Source organism: Labrus mixtus, chromosome 13, assembly GCF_963584025.1.
Source record: "Labrus mixtus chromosome 13, fLabMix1.1, whole genome shotgun sequence".
Taxonomy (NCBI): Eukaryota; Metazoa; Chordata; class Actinopteri; order Labriformes; family Labridae; genus Labrus; species Labrus mixtus.
This window is the reverse complement of record NC_083624.1, coordinates 20054669-20067328: the sequence shown is the minus strand read 5'-3', so window position 1 is coordinate 20067328 and position 12660 is coordinate 20054669. Positions and strand designations below refer to the sequence as shown.

At 42.3% G+C, this 12660-nt stretch overlaps 1 protein-coding gene across 1 annotated transcript in view; it reads left to right on the top strand.

Moving 5' to 3' along the window:
* Nucleotides 1–103: 103 nt before the first annotated feature.
* ccdc141 (coiled-coil domain containing 141) overlaps nt 104–12660 on the top strand; it is a 31299-nt gene continuing 18742 nt past the window's right edge. The window contains exons 1-8 of the mRNA XM_061054096.1: nt 104–249; nt 3342–3830; nt 5089–5211; nt 5663–5860; nt 8339–8435; nt 8886–9024; nt 9129–9297; nt 10661–11998. Coding sequence (XP_060910079.1) covers nt 3552–3830; nt 5089–5211; nt 5663–5860; nt 8339–8435; nt 8886–9024; nt 9129–9297; nt 10661–11998 — 2343 coding nt within the window. The 5' untranslated portion in view covers nt 104–249; nt 3342–3551. The remainder of the gene's footprint in view (nt 250–3341; nt 3831–5088; nt 5212–5662; nt 5861–8338; nt 8436–8885; nt 9025–9128; nt 9298–10660; nt 11999–12660) is intronic.

Sequence of the window (12660 nt, the reverse complement as noted above, 5' to 3'; positions counted from 1 at the left end):
GGAGTGTTTGTTTATGGAGGGCAGATGTCTCTCTGTCACTCAGCTGAGTGATAATCCTACTGGAAACCACATCTATTTTTACTACCATACCACCCCCCTCTCTCTCTCTCCCTCCCCTCCCCCCCCCCCCCTCTCCCTCTCTCTCTCTCTCCCTCTCTCCCTCTCTCCCTCTCTCTCTCTCTCTCAGCTGTGTTTGTTGTCTGTGTTTTTGGCTCCACACTTTCCGGAGCGGAGGGAAACGTGTCTCAGGTTAGTGTTCGTCTGTTTTCTAAACTTTTCTGAACTTTCTGTTTGACGTGAATCTGTTGTTAAACCTCCAGAGTTGTTTAAAAACGTTCAAAAAAGTAAAATGGAAATAATGAAAAGCGTTTTATGTATATTAATAACGGAGCTGAAATAATGAGATATAAAAAAGAGATCATGATGATCGGAACAGAAAGCTTGAACTCAAGAGTCTTTATATTTAAAACATGAAAGAGTCTCTTCACTTTATTAAAACAGCTTCAGACTTTTATTAATAACCTATGAAGTCATCTTTCATGGATTCAACTTTTAGGACTTTAGTTTGACCTCAGAGTCAGAACGATTGTATTCATCCTGAGGGGGAAGTTTGGTGATCACAGCTGCTCTTAAACAGGAAATGTAAATAATCATCGATAAGTGCAGAGTGACAAGGTGAGTACAAAGCAGAGGATACTGAACATATGAACCATATTTACAGATATTAATATTCCATGTTTAAGAATTAGATTTCATCGGTGTTTCACGATGAAAAATATCAATCAATAAATAAATAAACATGTTTCACAATCACAGATGTCGCTGGATTCAGTCTCTAACGTAAAACGATGATTTGTACTGAGCTGACTGAATCTGAATATTTCTACAGAAACAGTCTGAGTCGATAAAGTCATTATCAGATAATTAATCAGGAGCTGTTTTAACGAGGGTCGATGTTACGTTCATGTTGACCCTTGACCCGTGTTAAAGACTCGAGTGTCCTGCGACCGGATTATCAAATTAAAACTCATTAACAGGAATACCTTTTAATTTGGAGAATATGGGAGCATTATTTGACTTGTTTATATTAATTATCCAATGTATTTCGTTTTCATCTCCAGGTTGGTTTCAACATGTGCTGCATGGTGGTGCAGTGGTTAGCTCTGTCCGCTCACAGCGAGGAGGTTCCTGGTTTGAATCCCGTCTGACAGGAGCCTCTCTGTGTGGAGTTTGCATGTTCTCCCCGTCAAAGCTGGCTCTAACCATTTTGGTACCCTAGGCAAGATTTCAGCGGTTTCCCCTTAAATTGCAGACAGTTTGACCACTAATCACAATATTCATCCACTTAAAGTAAACTGGCATACAGCTTTATATTTAACAGAATGTCTTTATTTAAAAAATATAAAATAATTATCGACAAACATGAATAAAATGGTAATAACTCTAATATTTCTTGTTCTTTCTAAATAAACACAAAATAAAATAAATACAAATAACTAGTGTAACAGAACAAACAATACCAAACAGTGCAGGGAGCAGAAGTGGTCCCAGACGGGACAGCAGGGGATGGATTTAAATGTTTTATGATTGCATCTGGAGAGAGATGAGCATTTGTTAAACAATCTGCATTTTTTAATATAGTGTGAACACAAAATATAATTTCCTGTTCAGAGCAGTACAGAAACCTCATACAGCATTGTTTTCCAGGTGAGCCCAAACATTTTCCTTACAACCAGACCTACAGCATGCACAAATATCTATTCAGTGTGGACTTCTAGCACAAAATGCATTCATGCTCTTAGACATCAATACTCTAAAGGCAAGAGCTTAAAACTATTAATGACAACAGGAGGTGGAAAATAAACATTTTAATCGACTAGGGTGAAAGCTAACTAAGTACAGAAATGTAAATAAATATAAAAGTAGGTTTTGTGTCCCAAACAACGTAGCCTACTTCACAAAAGAAAAAGTGTATTACTTACACTGGTTATTTTCTTAACATGAATAATCTTAACCTAATAAAAGTACAGTGGAAATAACTGATGTTAACTCGAGCTAGGAAACACTGACGTAACTATCATCCATCCATAACAAGGTAGCTTAACTACAACAGATAAATCATTGATCTGTGCAGCACGTTACCTCTGTGTCTTTTTCACATGTTTCCTCCTCTTCTTCTTTTTCGTCCCTGGGCTCCGGAGGGCTTTGTAGTTGTTGTTTTATATTAGGGATGTTACGGTCAGTGTCTATCACTTCTAATAAGTCACCTGCCCTCCTCCTCCACAACGAGCAGCTGTGTTGTGATGCGCAGCGTCAAGCAGGAGGCAAGAAAATAGAGCCTTTTTAAATGTGATAGTTGTGTTTTCATGGCTTATTTTGGATCATAACTAAATAAAAGCATGAAAATTATATTAGATAAAAAATATTTATTGATATTTAAATGCATTTTTACTTCTATTTCTTCTTCTTACCTTCAACTTTTCTGCCTCACTCATTTGGCCTAGCATTTGCCTATACTGCCTATGCCACGGGCCGGCCCTGCTCCCCGTGCATGTATGGGTTCTCTCCGGGTACTTCGGCTTCCTCGCACAGTCCAAAGACATGCTCGTTAGGTTAACTGGAGACTCTAAATTGATAATGGATGGATGGATGTTTAAATTTTGTATGACATAATTCAAATGGAAATGAAAATTTGAAAAACCCTTTAAATGTCACATATATCCGCCTCTTCAAACAGTGTAAATAAGTCTCAGAGCTCCTCAAAACATGTCTGTGAAGTTTCTTGTTCTAAATCCACTCTGATCCTGTATTTGATCATGCCTATAAACCCCTCTATTTCAGCCCTGCTCAGAACAGGCTGTTTCTGTGTCTGTACCTTTAAATGTAAATGAGCTGTGTCTGACCACGCCCCCTCTCTGGAAGGGCTTGGGTGTCTCAGACTTTCTCGCTCCATGTCCTATTGTTTACAGTGAGAAGGCAGACTCAGAGGGCAGAACAAACACATAGCTGTGGGAGTGTCACCCACCTGGGGGAGGGGTTACTGCCCTTTGTGATGTCTTGAAGGGAAAATCTCCAAACGGCCTGTTTGAGCACACATTTTCTGAAAAGTGGAGCAGGTAAAAGACGGAGAGGATGGACTTTTCTCATCATTGGAGGGTTTGCAGACGGACTAGAGACACATATTAGAGTTAGAGAAACATGGGGAAGTGGATTTTCATTTCTTAGAATAAACATGTTAAACTCAGATTTGACTCTCTGAACTCGGGCTTGTTACTCAGAGTACTGAATAAAATCTGAATATCTTTTTAAATAATCAATATAACGTCTCTTTTGTTCTGCAGGAGATTCAACTGTTCACATTAAAACACCCAGAACCTACTGGACTCCGGCTGTTTGATCGCAGTGAATCAGGCTCAGAGGGGTTCATACTGACGAACACACCGACACAAAGTGGTTCACCTTCAGGTCAGGAACTGAAAATATCTGCAGAGATGAAGGAGAAACAAACAACATATTCCCCATTTTCTATCAGGATTTAATCTTTGATCATGATGATCGGACGGACCGAGGAGACACATGGAGGACACGAGGAGACACATGGAGGACAGGAGGAGACACACATAGGACACGAGGAGACACATGGAGGACAGGAGGAGACACATGGAGGACACAAGGAGACACATTTAGGACAGGATGAGACACACGGAGGACACAAGGAGACACATGGAGGACACAAGGAGACGGGACGGAGAGCTGGACCTTCATTCACCACTCTGAGCACCATCGCCGTCCAGGCCGGCCAATCACTGATCGTCGTCTCTGTCCTCAAGGTAAACAGACTTTAGATGAGAGAGGGTTTCAGTCGTTAGTCTCTAAAGTGTTCAAATGTTTTCTAGCGTGTTGAAGGCTTACGGCGTGTTCAGGAACTGAATCTCTGTCTTAAACTTCAGGTTTGTGCTCTAGAATATCGGCCTTAAAATAATGAAGCTATAAAACTGTTAAATATAACTGAAGCACGTTTTTAAACCCGGGATTCTTCCTCAGCCCATGTGCTGCTTCCTGTAATAGCACAAACTATTTATGTGTAGGTGTGTGTGTGACAGCTGAGGTCTCACTGTTTGAAGGTGACTGTGTATTTAAAGTGTTCATATGTGTGTCTGTGTGTCAGATAATGGTTGAAGGCAGCGCTGTCATTGTAGTTAAAGTGTGAGTGTGTGTGTGTGTGCCTGTGTGTGTGCGCTGTCATGTGTCACCATGTGTCTTGTTGCCTCGACATGCCAGAGATACTGTATCATCCTGAGGAATGTTTGAACAGAAACAAGCGTTTGCACGCTGTAGCTCAAGAAGTCAGTCCCCATAGAGCCGTATGTTAAAATGTCCAACTTTACAGCTGCAGTTCCTCCAGTGTCCACTAGAGTCTGTCTCCTGCAGTGAGTCAGTCCCCATAGAGCCCCATGTTAAAATAAACATGTTTACAGCCTTGTACAAAAACAGTTTGGGTCTCTAGAGCTCATTTCTCTCTTCAACTGTACGGGCTGAATGTTTATACAACTCACCTGTTTATATTATATCAAGGCTTTAATGGATGTAGAATTAGGGGGCGTGGCCTCTGTGAGTGACAGGTGGGAGCTGCTAGCTGTGTACTAGGTGTCACCTCAGCTAATTATGTCCCTGACCTTTAACCTCTGGACCTTGTTTGTGCTGTTGGAGCCTTTTGGAGATTTGTTCCTGTAAATATCAGACTAATTATCTGTCTCTCTGTGAGCTTAATTGGACTAACAGACTGTCCAACAAGTCTGAGCTCTTACGACTGAAACTTTATTTATCTGAGAAATTTATTATATTAGGATAAGCCCCTTGAGGTGTCCCATGTATTTATTTACATGTTAGCGATAATTAGCAGCTAATCTGAGCTAATGAGACTGTCGTTTGTTAACTTGGTCATCAGCTATCTCTGCACACAGACTGTATTACTTATTTTTCTTTGTGCACACTATGGCTTCACTTCTTTGTAGTGACTGTGTGTTTCTGTGTGTGTGTGTGTGTGTGTGTGTGTGTGTGTGTGTGTGTGTGTGTGTGTGTGTACAGAGTGGGTCTCTGGTCCACCTCCAGCTGGTTCAGGTCCATCCAGGTCTCTGTGAGATCGGATCAAACCAGGAAGAAAACCAGATCCTGATCCAGGAGCAGCAGCAGCTGCTGGTGAAACTGAAGGTACGAACAGGAACAAACACATCAACTTTGTTTAATTTAAGTTTCTGAAACCAGAAAGAGACTTCCCAAGGTTTACTCTCCTCTTTCTCTCATACATCACCTCCACAGTTTATAACCAACATTTTTAACATTCAACAAAGAGGAGACGTACGGAGCCCCCGAAGGCTCAAGTAAGAAAAAATATAAGAAACAAATCTTACAAAGTTTACAAATCTGTGCGTATGGATTATTATCAGTGCCATCGGATTCGTAACCCGCCAAACTCTGTACAAAACTGTTGGTACAGATTTGAAGACTCTTTTTTTCTTACCTGAGCCTGCAGGACTCTGTAGAAAACCTATAACTTTGTGCATTGAACCAGAGCTTCAAGCTTCTAATACAAGACCATGTCTGTGCATCAGCTTTGGTCAGGGATATTTTCAGTGATTGCAGAAACTTTGTCTTCCATCAGAAACATGAGAGGGAGGTGCTGTCTGTGGTAGAGAGGACGGAGCGGAGGAAACAGAGGAGGAGCAGAAAACAGGAGGAGGATGTGCACAGAGCCATGACGGGCTCTCTGAAGGAGGGATGGTCGCTGCTTCTCCGCCTGCTGGAGAGACGACAGGAAGTGCTAACACTGACTTCTGAATTTTACTGCCGAGCGATGGAGGTAAGAAAGCTGACCAAGCCGCCGTGCCGCCGCTCTGACTGAAGTTACCTCTGAGTCTCCACTTCACAGCACATCAGTGTTTGTCTTCATACATGTTTTATTTGCCTTTTCTTAAAAGCAGGAAAGTACAGAACAGTCTTTAGTCCACTGGTTACCAGGGTTTATGGGTAAAGAGAAAATGATTGTTGTGTTGGACATAAGTCCCGTTGGTCAGAGGCGAATCTAGAGTCTGTTGGCTCCTCTGCTCCTCTGCTGAATATTTTGTCGTCTTTGTGTATGAAGCTAAAAAGTGAGACTAAATTTCCCAGACCATCCAGATTCTTTGTTAAATGTGGAGATCCTTAAAGAGCCCATATTATGCCCTTTTTGGGGTTCGTATATTTAATCTATGTTCCTACTTTTGTACGTTCACAATAGCTAAAGTCCGAAAAAAGTGTCTGTTTTCATGTACTGCTCCTCCTTGCTCCCTCTACGTTCTGAGTCCGTCAGCTATGCTCTGCTGAGCCCCCAGTGCAGAGCCCCACGTGGGCCAAGTCTGCTCTGATTGGTCTGCCGATCCGCTCTGTCGTTATTGGTCAGTTGCTCAGCACACGTCTCGGAAATGTCCCACATCTTTTACCATATTTGGAATGCAGCCACTGGCTCCGTCTGAGGGGAGCATAAACATTAGCACCTTAGCACTACTGTGCTACCGCAGGCTACGGCATATCGTGGGCATGCTACAGAAGTTAATGGGCGTGCAACATGAGCTGCTGTTCTTGCCACAATGAGCCAATGGGCTGAGATCAGTGATCTCACACTGACAATGACGTCGGACTGACAAATTTTTATCGAGGGGGGCTAGAACCGAGCGTTACATGCGGCTAATGCTACAGCTAACAGGAGGACATAGGAGAAGCCACGTTTCCGCGGACTTTGCATTTTTGCAAATAGATGTTCCTAAACATGCACAGGACACTTGGAAAACACACTAAAGAGCATATAAAACCAGAAAAAGCATAATATGGGACCTTTAAGAAATGTAGCCGTGTTTCTTTTGACCCCACTTTAATGTGAAGGGGTTTTATGAACCTTGATCATTGTTTTGGAGATTTGCTGACTTCCCTTTCATGATGTCAGTAGATTTTAAAAAGCCATTGGGCTTCATAGAAGAGGGTAAAAGATGATTGCTTTGTTAGGAAGAAGTAAAAATCCTGTTCTGATTGAAAGCTGAAATAAGAGGCTTCATGCTGATATTTTATCTGCAGCTCAGTGAAAATGTCTTCATCTATCATCGGGCTGTTTGACCTCTGACCTCCTCCCTGTACACACTAAAGGGTCCTCCGTGGTTAAAAAGCAGGACTGTGATTTATCCTCGTCTCATGTCTCCATAAAGAACATTTGTTTTCAGCTCTCACATTCCCCCTGAGCGTCACTGAATGGCGTGCCGCAGTAAGCTATGCTGTTTGGTCGGCTAGCTTTATTAGAAGCACCTGCTGCCTGAACACGGTCACCTGCTGCAGCCTTCAACTAAAATGGTCAAACAAAGAGCATTCTGGGTCTATTTTAGTCATCTGTGCTTTCAGTGAAGGTCGCATCAAACATGTTTCCTGCTTACATCACTTCAAACAATTAGTCAATAAAAACAGGTTAGACAGTTTAACGTGTCAGTGTTGACCCTGAGCGTCACTGAGGTCCAGCCAGATTGAACATCGGATGCACTTCTGTTACATTTTATGCTCATATTCAAGTGTCAAGAGGGGAAATTCTGGCTGCGATCTTCTCTGTAATGTTTTTGATAACAACAACTTTTGGATCGATTGGGATGAAAATGGTTTCGACATTCATGTTTGATCGGATTGTGATTATTTCTGTGATCGTTTAACTTTTGTCCGACACAATCATCAGGTCGATATTTTAAGTTGTTCAATAGAACTTATCACAATGGATCTTTATTATCTTATTATCTAAGGCCGAAGAAAGAGAGGAGAACAACAAAGAAAAAATAATTAATCTTGTTAAGTGAGGATTGCGTTAGCGTTAGCATTCAACAGCTACTGATGATCTAAAACCAAATACAAAATGTTGAACATTGAATATATTGTGCCTGTTAAAGTCAACATTTTATGTTTAATCCCTTGTTATAGATATTTGAAAGTCTTGGTAGACAACGCTTTGATTTCTACTCATTATCACTGCATATTGAATTTGTGGTGTGCCACAGGGTTCTGTTCTCGGCCCATGAATGTTCTTAAGCATCCTAACTCGACAGCTTAAAAACCAGCAGATAAACAAATATAGATTTTTTTATGTAGTTACTGTCTGAATAATCTGTTTTAACATCATCAAATATGAGACGTTACCCTGAGAAAAAGTCTTGACTCCAAACTGTCTGGTTCTGGTCCTGGTCCTGATGTTCCACCCCTGACCCAGGATGCTGTTTCCTTCACTGTTGCACAAAATTGAGAAACACTAACATCTACCTGTGTATGTCTGCAGTTTGCTGCTATTATCAACAGACTGGAAGATCTACAGATCAGCACAGACGAGGACAGACTGAGAGAAGTGCAGCTCACATACGAGTCCACGAGGAGAGGTAAACATGTAGATATTAGAGAAAGTGTTTAAAGTAGACTTTGTTTCAGTGCTGTGGTAACAGGTCGTGCTGTGGGGGGTTAGGGTTATGATCTACTCCTGAAGCTTCAACTGAGGGATTTTTTTTTAGATATTTCCAATAAAATGTCTAAATAAAAGCCACAGTTAGACTTCAGCTTCTTACACTCTAACTGACCAACTTCAAAGTAAAATGTCACATTGGAAAAGAAGTGAGCTGAAAATGACGAGCTGTCTTGATGGAAAACCATAAACCAGAGTCAGATGTTTATTGTTAAACTGAGAAGAAAGGGTTCAAACTAAGCTATCAGTTACAGATTCTAAACTAATCTGGTTTAAACTACAGGTATACTGTATACTGTGTACTGTATTATGATATATACACATGAACTGGTTTGAAGTGGTTTCATTTCGTTTTTTCTGTTGGCTTCAGATCTTCTGGGTAAATCCCTGCAGGTTATAACGAGCAGCAACTCTCTGCTAAAGAAACTAAGACATCTGCAGAGGACTGAGGCCCTCCAAAGGAGAGGAGGAGTACTGCATGAGGAGGAGGAAGAGGAGGAGGTGAAAGCGTCACAGCTGCACGATATCGAACAACTCAAGGCCAAGATATGTAGTTGAGAAGCTTTTTCATGAATGTGTGAATTGATGCTCATGGTGCATCCTTTTCCTAGAGTTTTGAGCGCAGCCGGGGGGCGGTGTTGAGACTGGAGGAGCTGGTGGAGACGCTGCAGGACCGGAGAAGGAGGGCAGACCAGGACACCATGCAGCAGCTTCAACAGGCGGAGAAGTTGATTATGATCCATGAGGAAGAACGAGAGAGGAGCAGAGAGGCAACTTTTGAAGTAAACAAGGAATCCAGCATTAAAACTTTTCATATTTGATGCTCATATGGATTTTATTGAACACCCAAATGTATTTAACTCGATCATTAAAATACAGTTATGAGAGGTTTGCATCGAGCTTGTAGACATTTTGACAACTACACTGTTCCAAAAACCAGCGAGCAGGAGTAAAGTTCCTTTAGTTAGAGCCATACCGAGTTTGTTCTCTGTAAAGATTCCTCTCTAGACTCGATATACACCAAAATATGAACACAGCACTGTTAGATGAGTTTCATCCCGCATTAATACATTTAAAATAATGTTTATATTAAAGTACAGTATTATTAGAACAGAGTAATTGCAGCCGTGACTCATCAGTCTGTTCTGTCAGCATTCGTGTTGTGTTCAGGTTTTAAATATAAATCATGCTCACAGCTACATTCTCGTCTCTCTGCTGACCGGATTTAAAAATATTCTGTGTGCTGAACTTTCTGCACAGCTGATAACTCTAATATCCAGCAGACGAACTGGTGCAGTGATTCCCAAAGTGGGGCCTGTGACCTGGAGTTGTGATGGGGAGGGGGCCGGGCAAGGCTAAATAAAAACAGTGCCAGCCAAGCATGGCAGAGTTTGTGTGAGGACTTCCAGGTAAATGTAAGATTGACAATGAATCTACACCAGACGTCACAAAATGTAAAGTTTCATGTTGCAGTATCACTTTCAATTACTTCCACTTTAAAAGAAGAATGTGCGACATGTTACACATAAATATATCAGAAATCCAGTATATCCTGTGTAAATGTGTCTCTGAGTCATGACTGTCTACAATGAGTGAGAAGCTCGAGTCCCGCTGGCTGTGTTGTTGTCAGAGCCGTGTTTACATGGACGGGACGGCCGGCTCCTCCCCTTGTGTATAAAAGCTGTTTTAGTCAAGGACTAGAGAGAAGAAGAAGAACATACTCACTGATTATTTGGATGTTAGTAAGAGTATTTAGATCACGGTCATTCTGTGTCAGTTTACATGCAATGTGAAGCTACGAGCTAACTAAAGAGCACTAACATTCTTCAACAATGCAGGACACAGGTGATTGCACCACAAACTCCAACTGAATCTGAAGTCTTTGATCAACGTTAAATCTATTGAACTGAGCGTTATAATCTAAAAAGGGGACAACGTAAATCTAAACAACTGCTGGACTCGTCTGACACAGATTAACATGTTGTATTTTTATAGTCTCATCTATAAACATGTAGGAGGTGGAGCTTGTTGCCTATACTGCAACCAATCAGTATGGGGAGCTCTAAATGTTCTAGCTTCACTTCCTGGTTGGTGTTTCTCGGTCCCTGTTCATCTTTTCATTTACGGTCTCTGTGGTCTCTGTAGGATTGGAGACTGACAGTTGACGAGATCCTGGACCAGAACCAGCAGTCTGAACCAAAATCAAGTGGGGGTCCAGATCTGAGGACAGAATCCAGAACCAAAGAAACCATAGACCTGAAATCCGTACCCCCATCAGAGGAAGAGTCAGGAGTCTGTAGACCAGATTTAACCAGAGACCAGGAGCCTGGATCTAGATCAGACCTGCAGTCTGGCTCCAGGTCAGGTCTGCCTAACGAACTTGGATCAGAGGAAACCAGAGTTCTTAAACCTGTATCCAAAACAGGAGCTACCACACCACCCCCAAACAGGTCTAGATCAGACCTGCTGTTAGAGTTCAGATCAGAGGAGACCAAAACCTCCAAACCAGGAGTCGGATCTGACCTGAAGCAAGGTTCCAGATTACATCTGAAACCAGAGCAGACCAAAGACTTGCTTTCCATATCCACATCAGCACAAAAATCTGGATTAGAGTCTGATCTGCGGACTGGATTAAAGTTAAAACCTAAATCTGGACCAGAGGAATCTAGAAACCCACCACCTTGTTTCAAACTAAACCTGAAGGCTGGACCTGCATCAGACCAGATATCGGGATCAGGATCAAACCTGCAACCAGAAACCAGATTAGATGTAAAACCTCCATCCACATTGGAGTCAACCAAAGACTTGGAGCCTGGATCCAGATTAAAGGAGATCAAAACCCTGAAGTTTGGGATCAGATTAAACCTGAACTCTGGATCTAGATCAGACCTCCAATCTAGTCCTAAACAAGAGGACACCAGAGACCTGGAGCTAAAGACTCCAGACCTAAACTATGAATCCAGATCAGATCTAAAGCCAGCATCTGTTCTATTCACACATACCAGAGACCTAGTACCTGGATTAAAAGTGAACTTGAAGACTCAATCCAGATCAGATTCTAAATCAGAGGCCACAGATGTGGATTCTTTAGTCTGGTCAGAGAAAACCAAAAACTTTGAGACTAGATTCCAACCTGATGGAAAGCCTGAATCCAAATCACATCTTAAACCAGGACCTAGCTCAAAGGAAACCAAGGACCAACAAGACCTGACCACAGAGAGTCAGTCCGAATCCAGTTTAGTTCTGAAGTCTGGATCCAAACCTGAGGAGACCAAAGACCTCCCACCTAGATCAGGATCAGACCTGCAGTCAGAGTTCAGATCTCAGGAGACCAGAAACATTGATTTAGAACCTAGACAAGAAGGTCAGCTGGGATCTAGATCAGGTCAGGAGCCTGGACATGGTCGAAAGGAGACCAGGAACCTGCAGCATGGATCCAGATCGGAGGAGACCGAAGACCTTCAATCAGAAACTGGACAAGAGGTAAGTGGTTGATTCTAAGGTTTGGACCAACCAAAAGAAAGAATCAGGTCTAGAATGGCCATCGATCAAGGTTTCAATCCAGACTCTTTCTAACAACTTCAGCGGCCAGCATGGTCAGGGTGCGCCGCATTCCTTCTCTGCCATGGCTCTTCTCCGTCTGACGGCACTTTCCCTAAAAGACAGACCCCACATCGTATATCTGCCACATTATCAACATTAGGTACAAACAGGCACCATAGAAAAGTAGACGTTTTTGTCTTTGATCTCTTTTGGGGAGCTTCAGAAACGGGCCCAGAAGGGTAGGGCCATCGTCGCACGGAGAAAGACGGAATGCGGCGCACACAGATCCTGTGGAAACTGCCAGTGTGCATCGCCCCTGTTGCCTAGCAACCTCAACAGCTGCACTGGAGCTAGCTAACAGCTCTAATGTCACATAACGTTACCTGTCATTTTAAAGATACTTCAAATCAGTCACTGACATCTAAAAGTGTATCACTTGACCGCTTGAGAGTACGCCAGATTGTTTGAATTGGAGTTCAAAGAATATCCAAAAAAGTGGGGCCAGGAATGATTCAGCGGATGAATCCTTCATTGGCTGAGGAAAGGAGGACAAATTTAATGAAGCCTTTAAATGTGTCAGGCTTCGATGCACCGCTGTGACG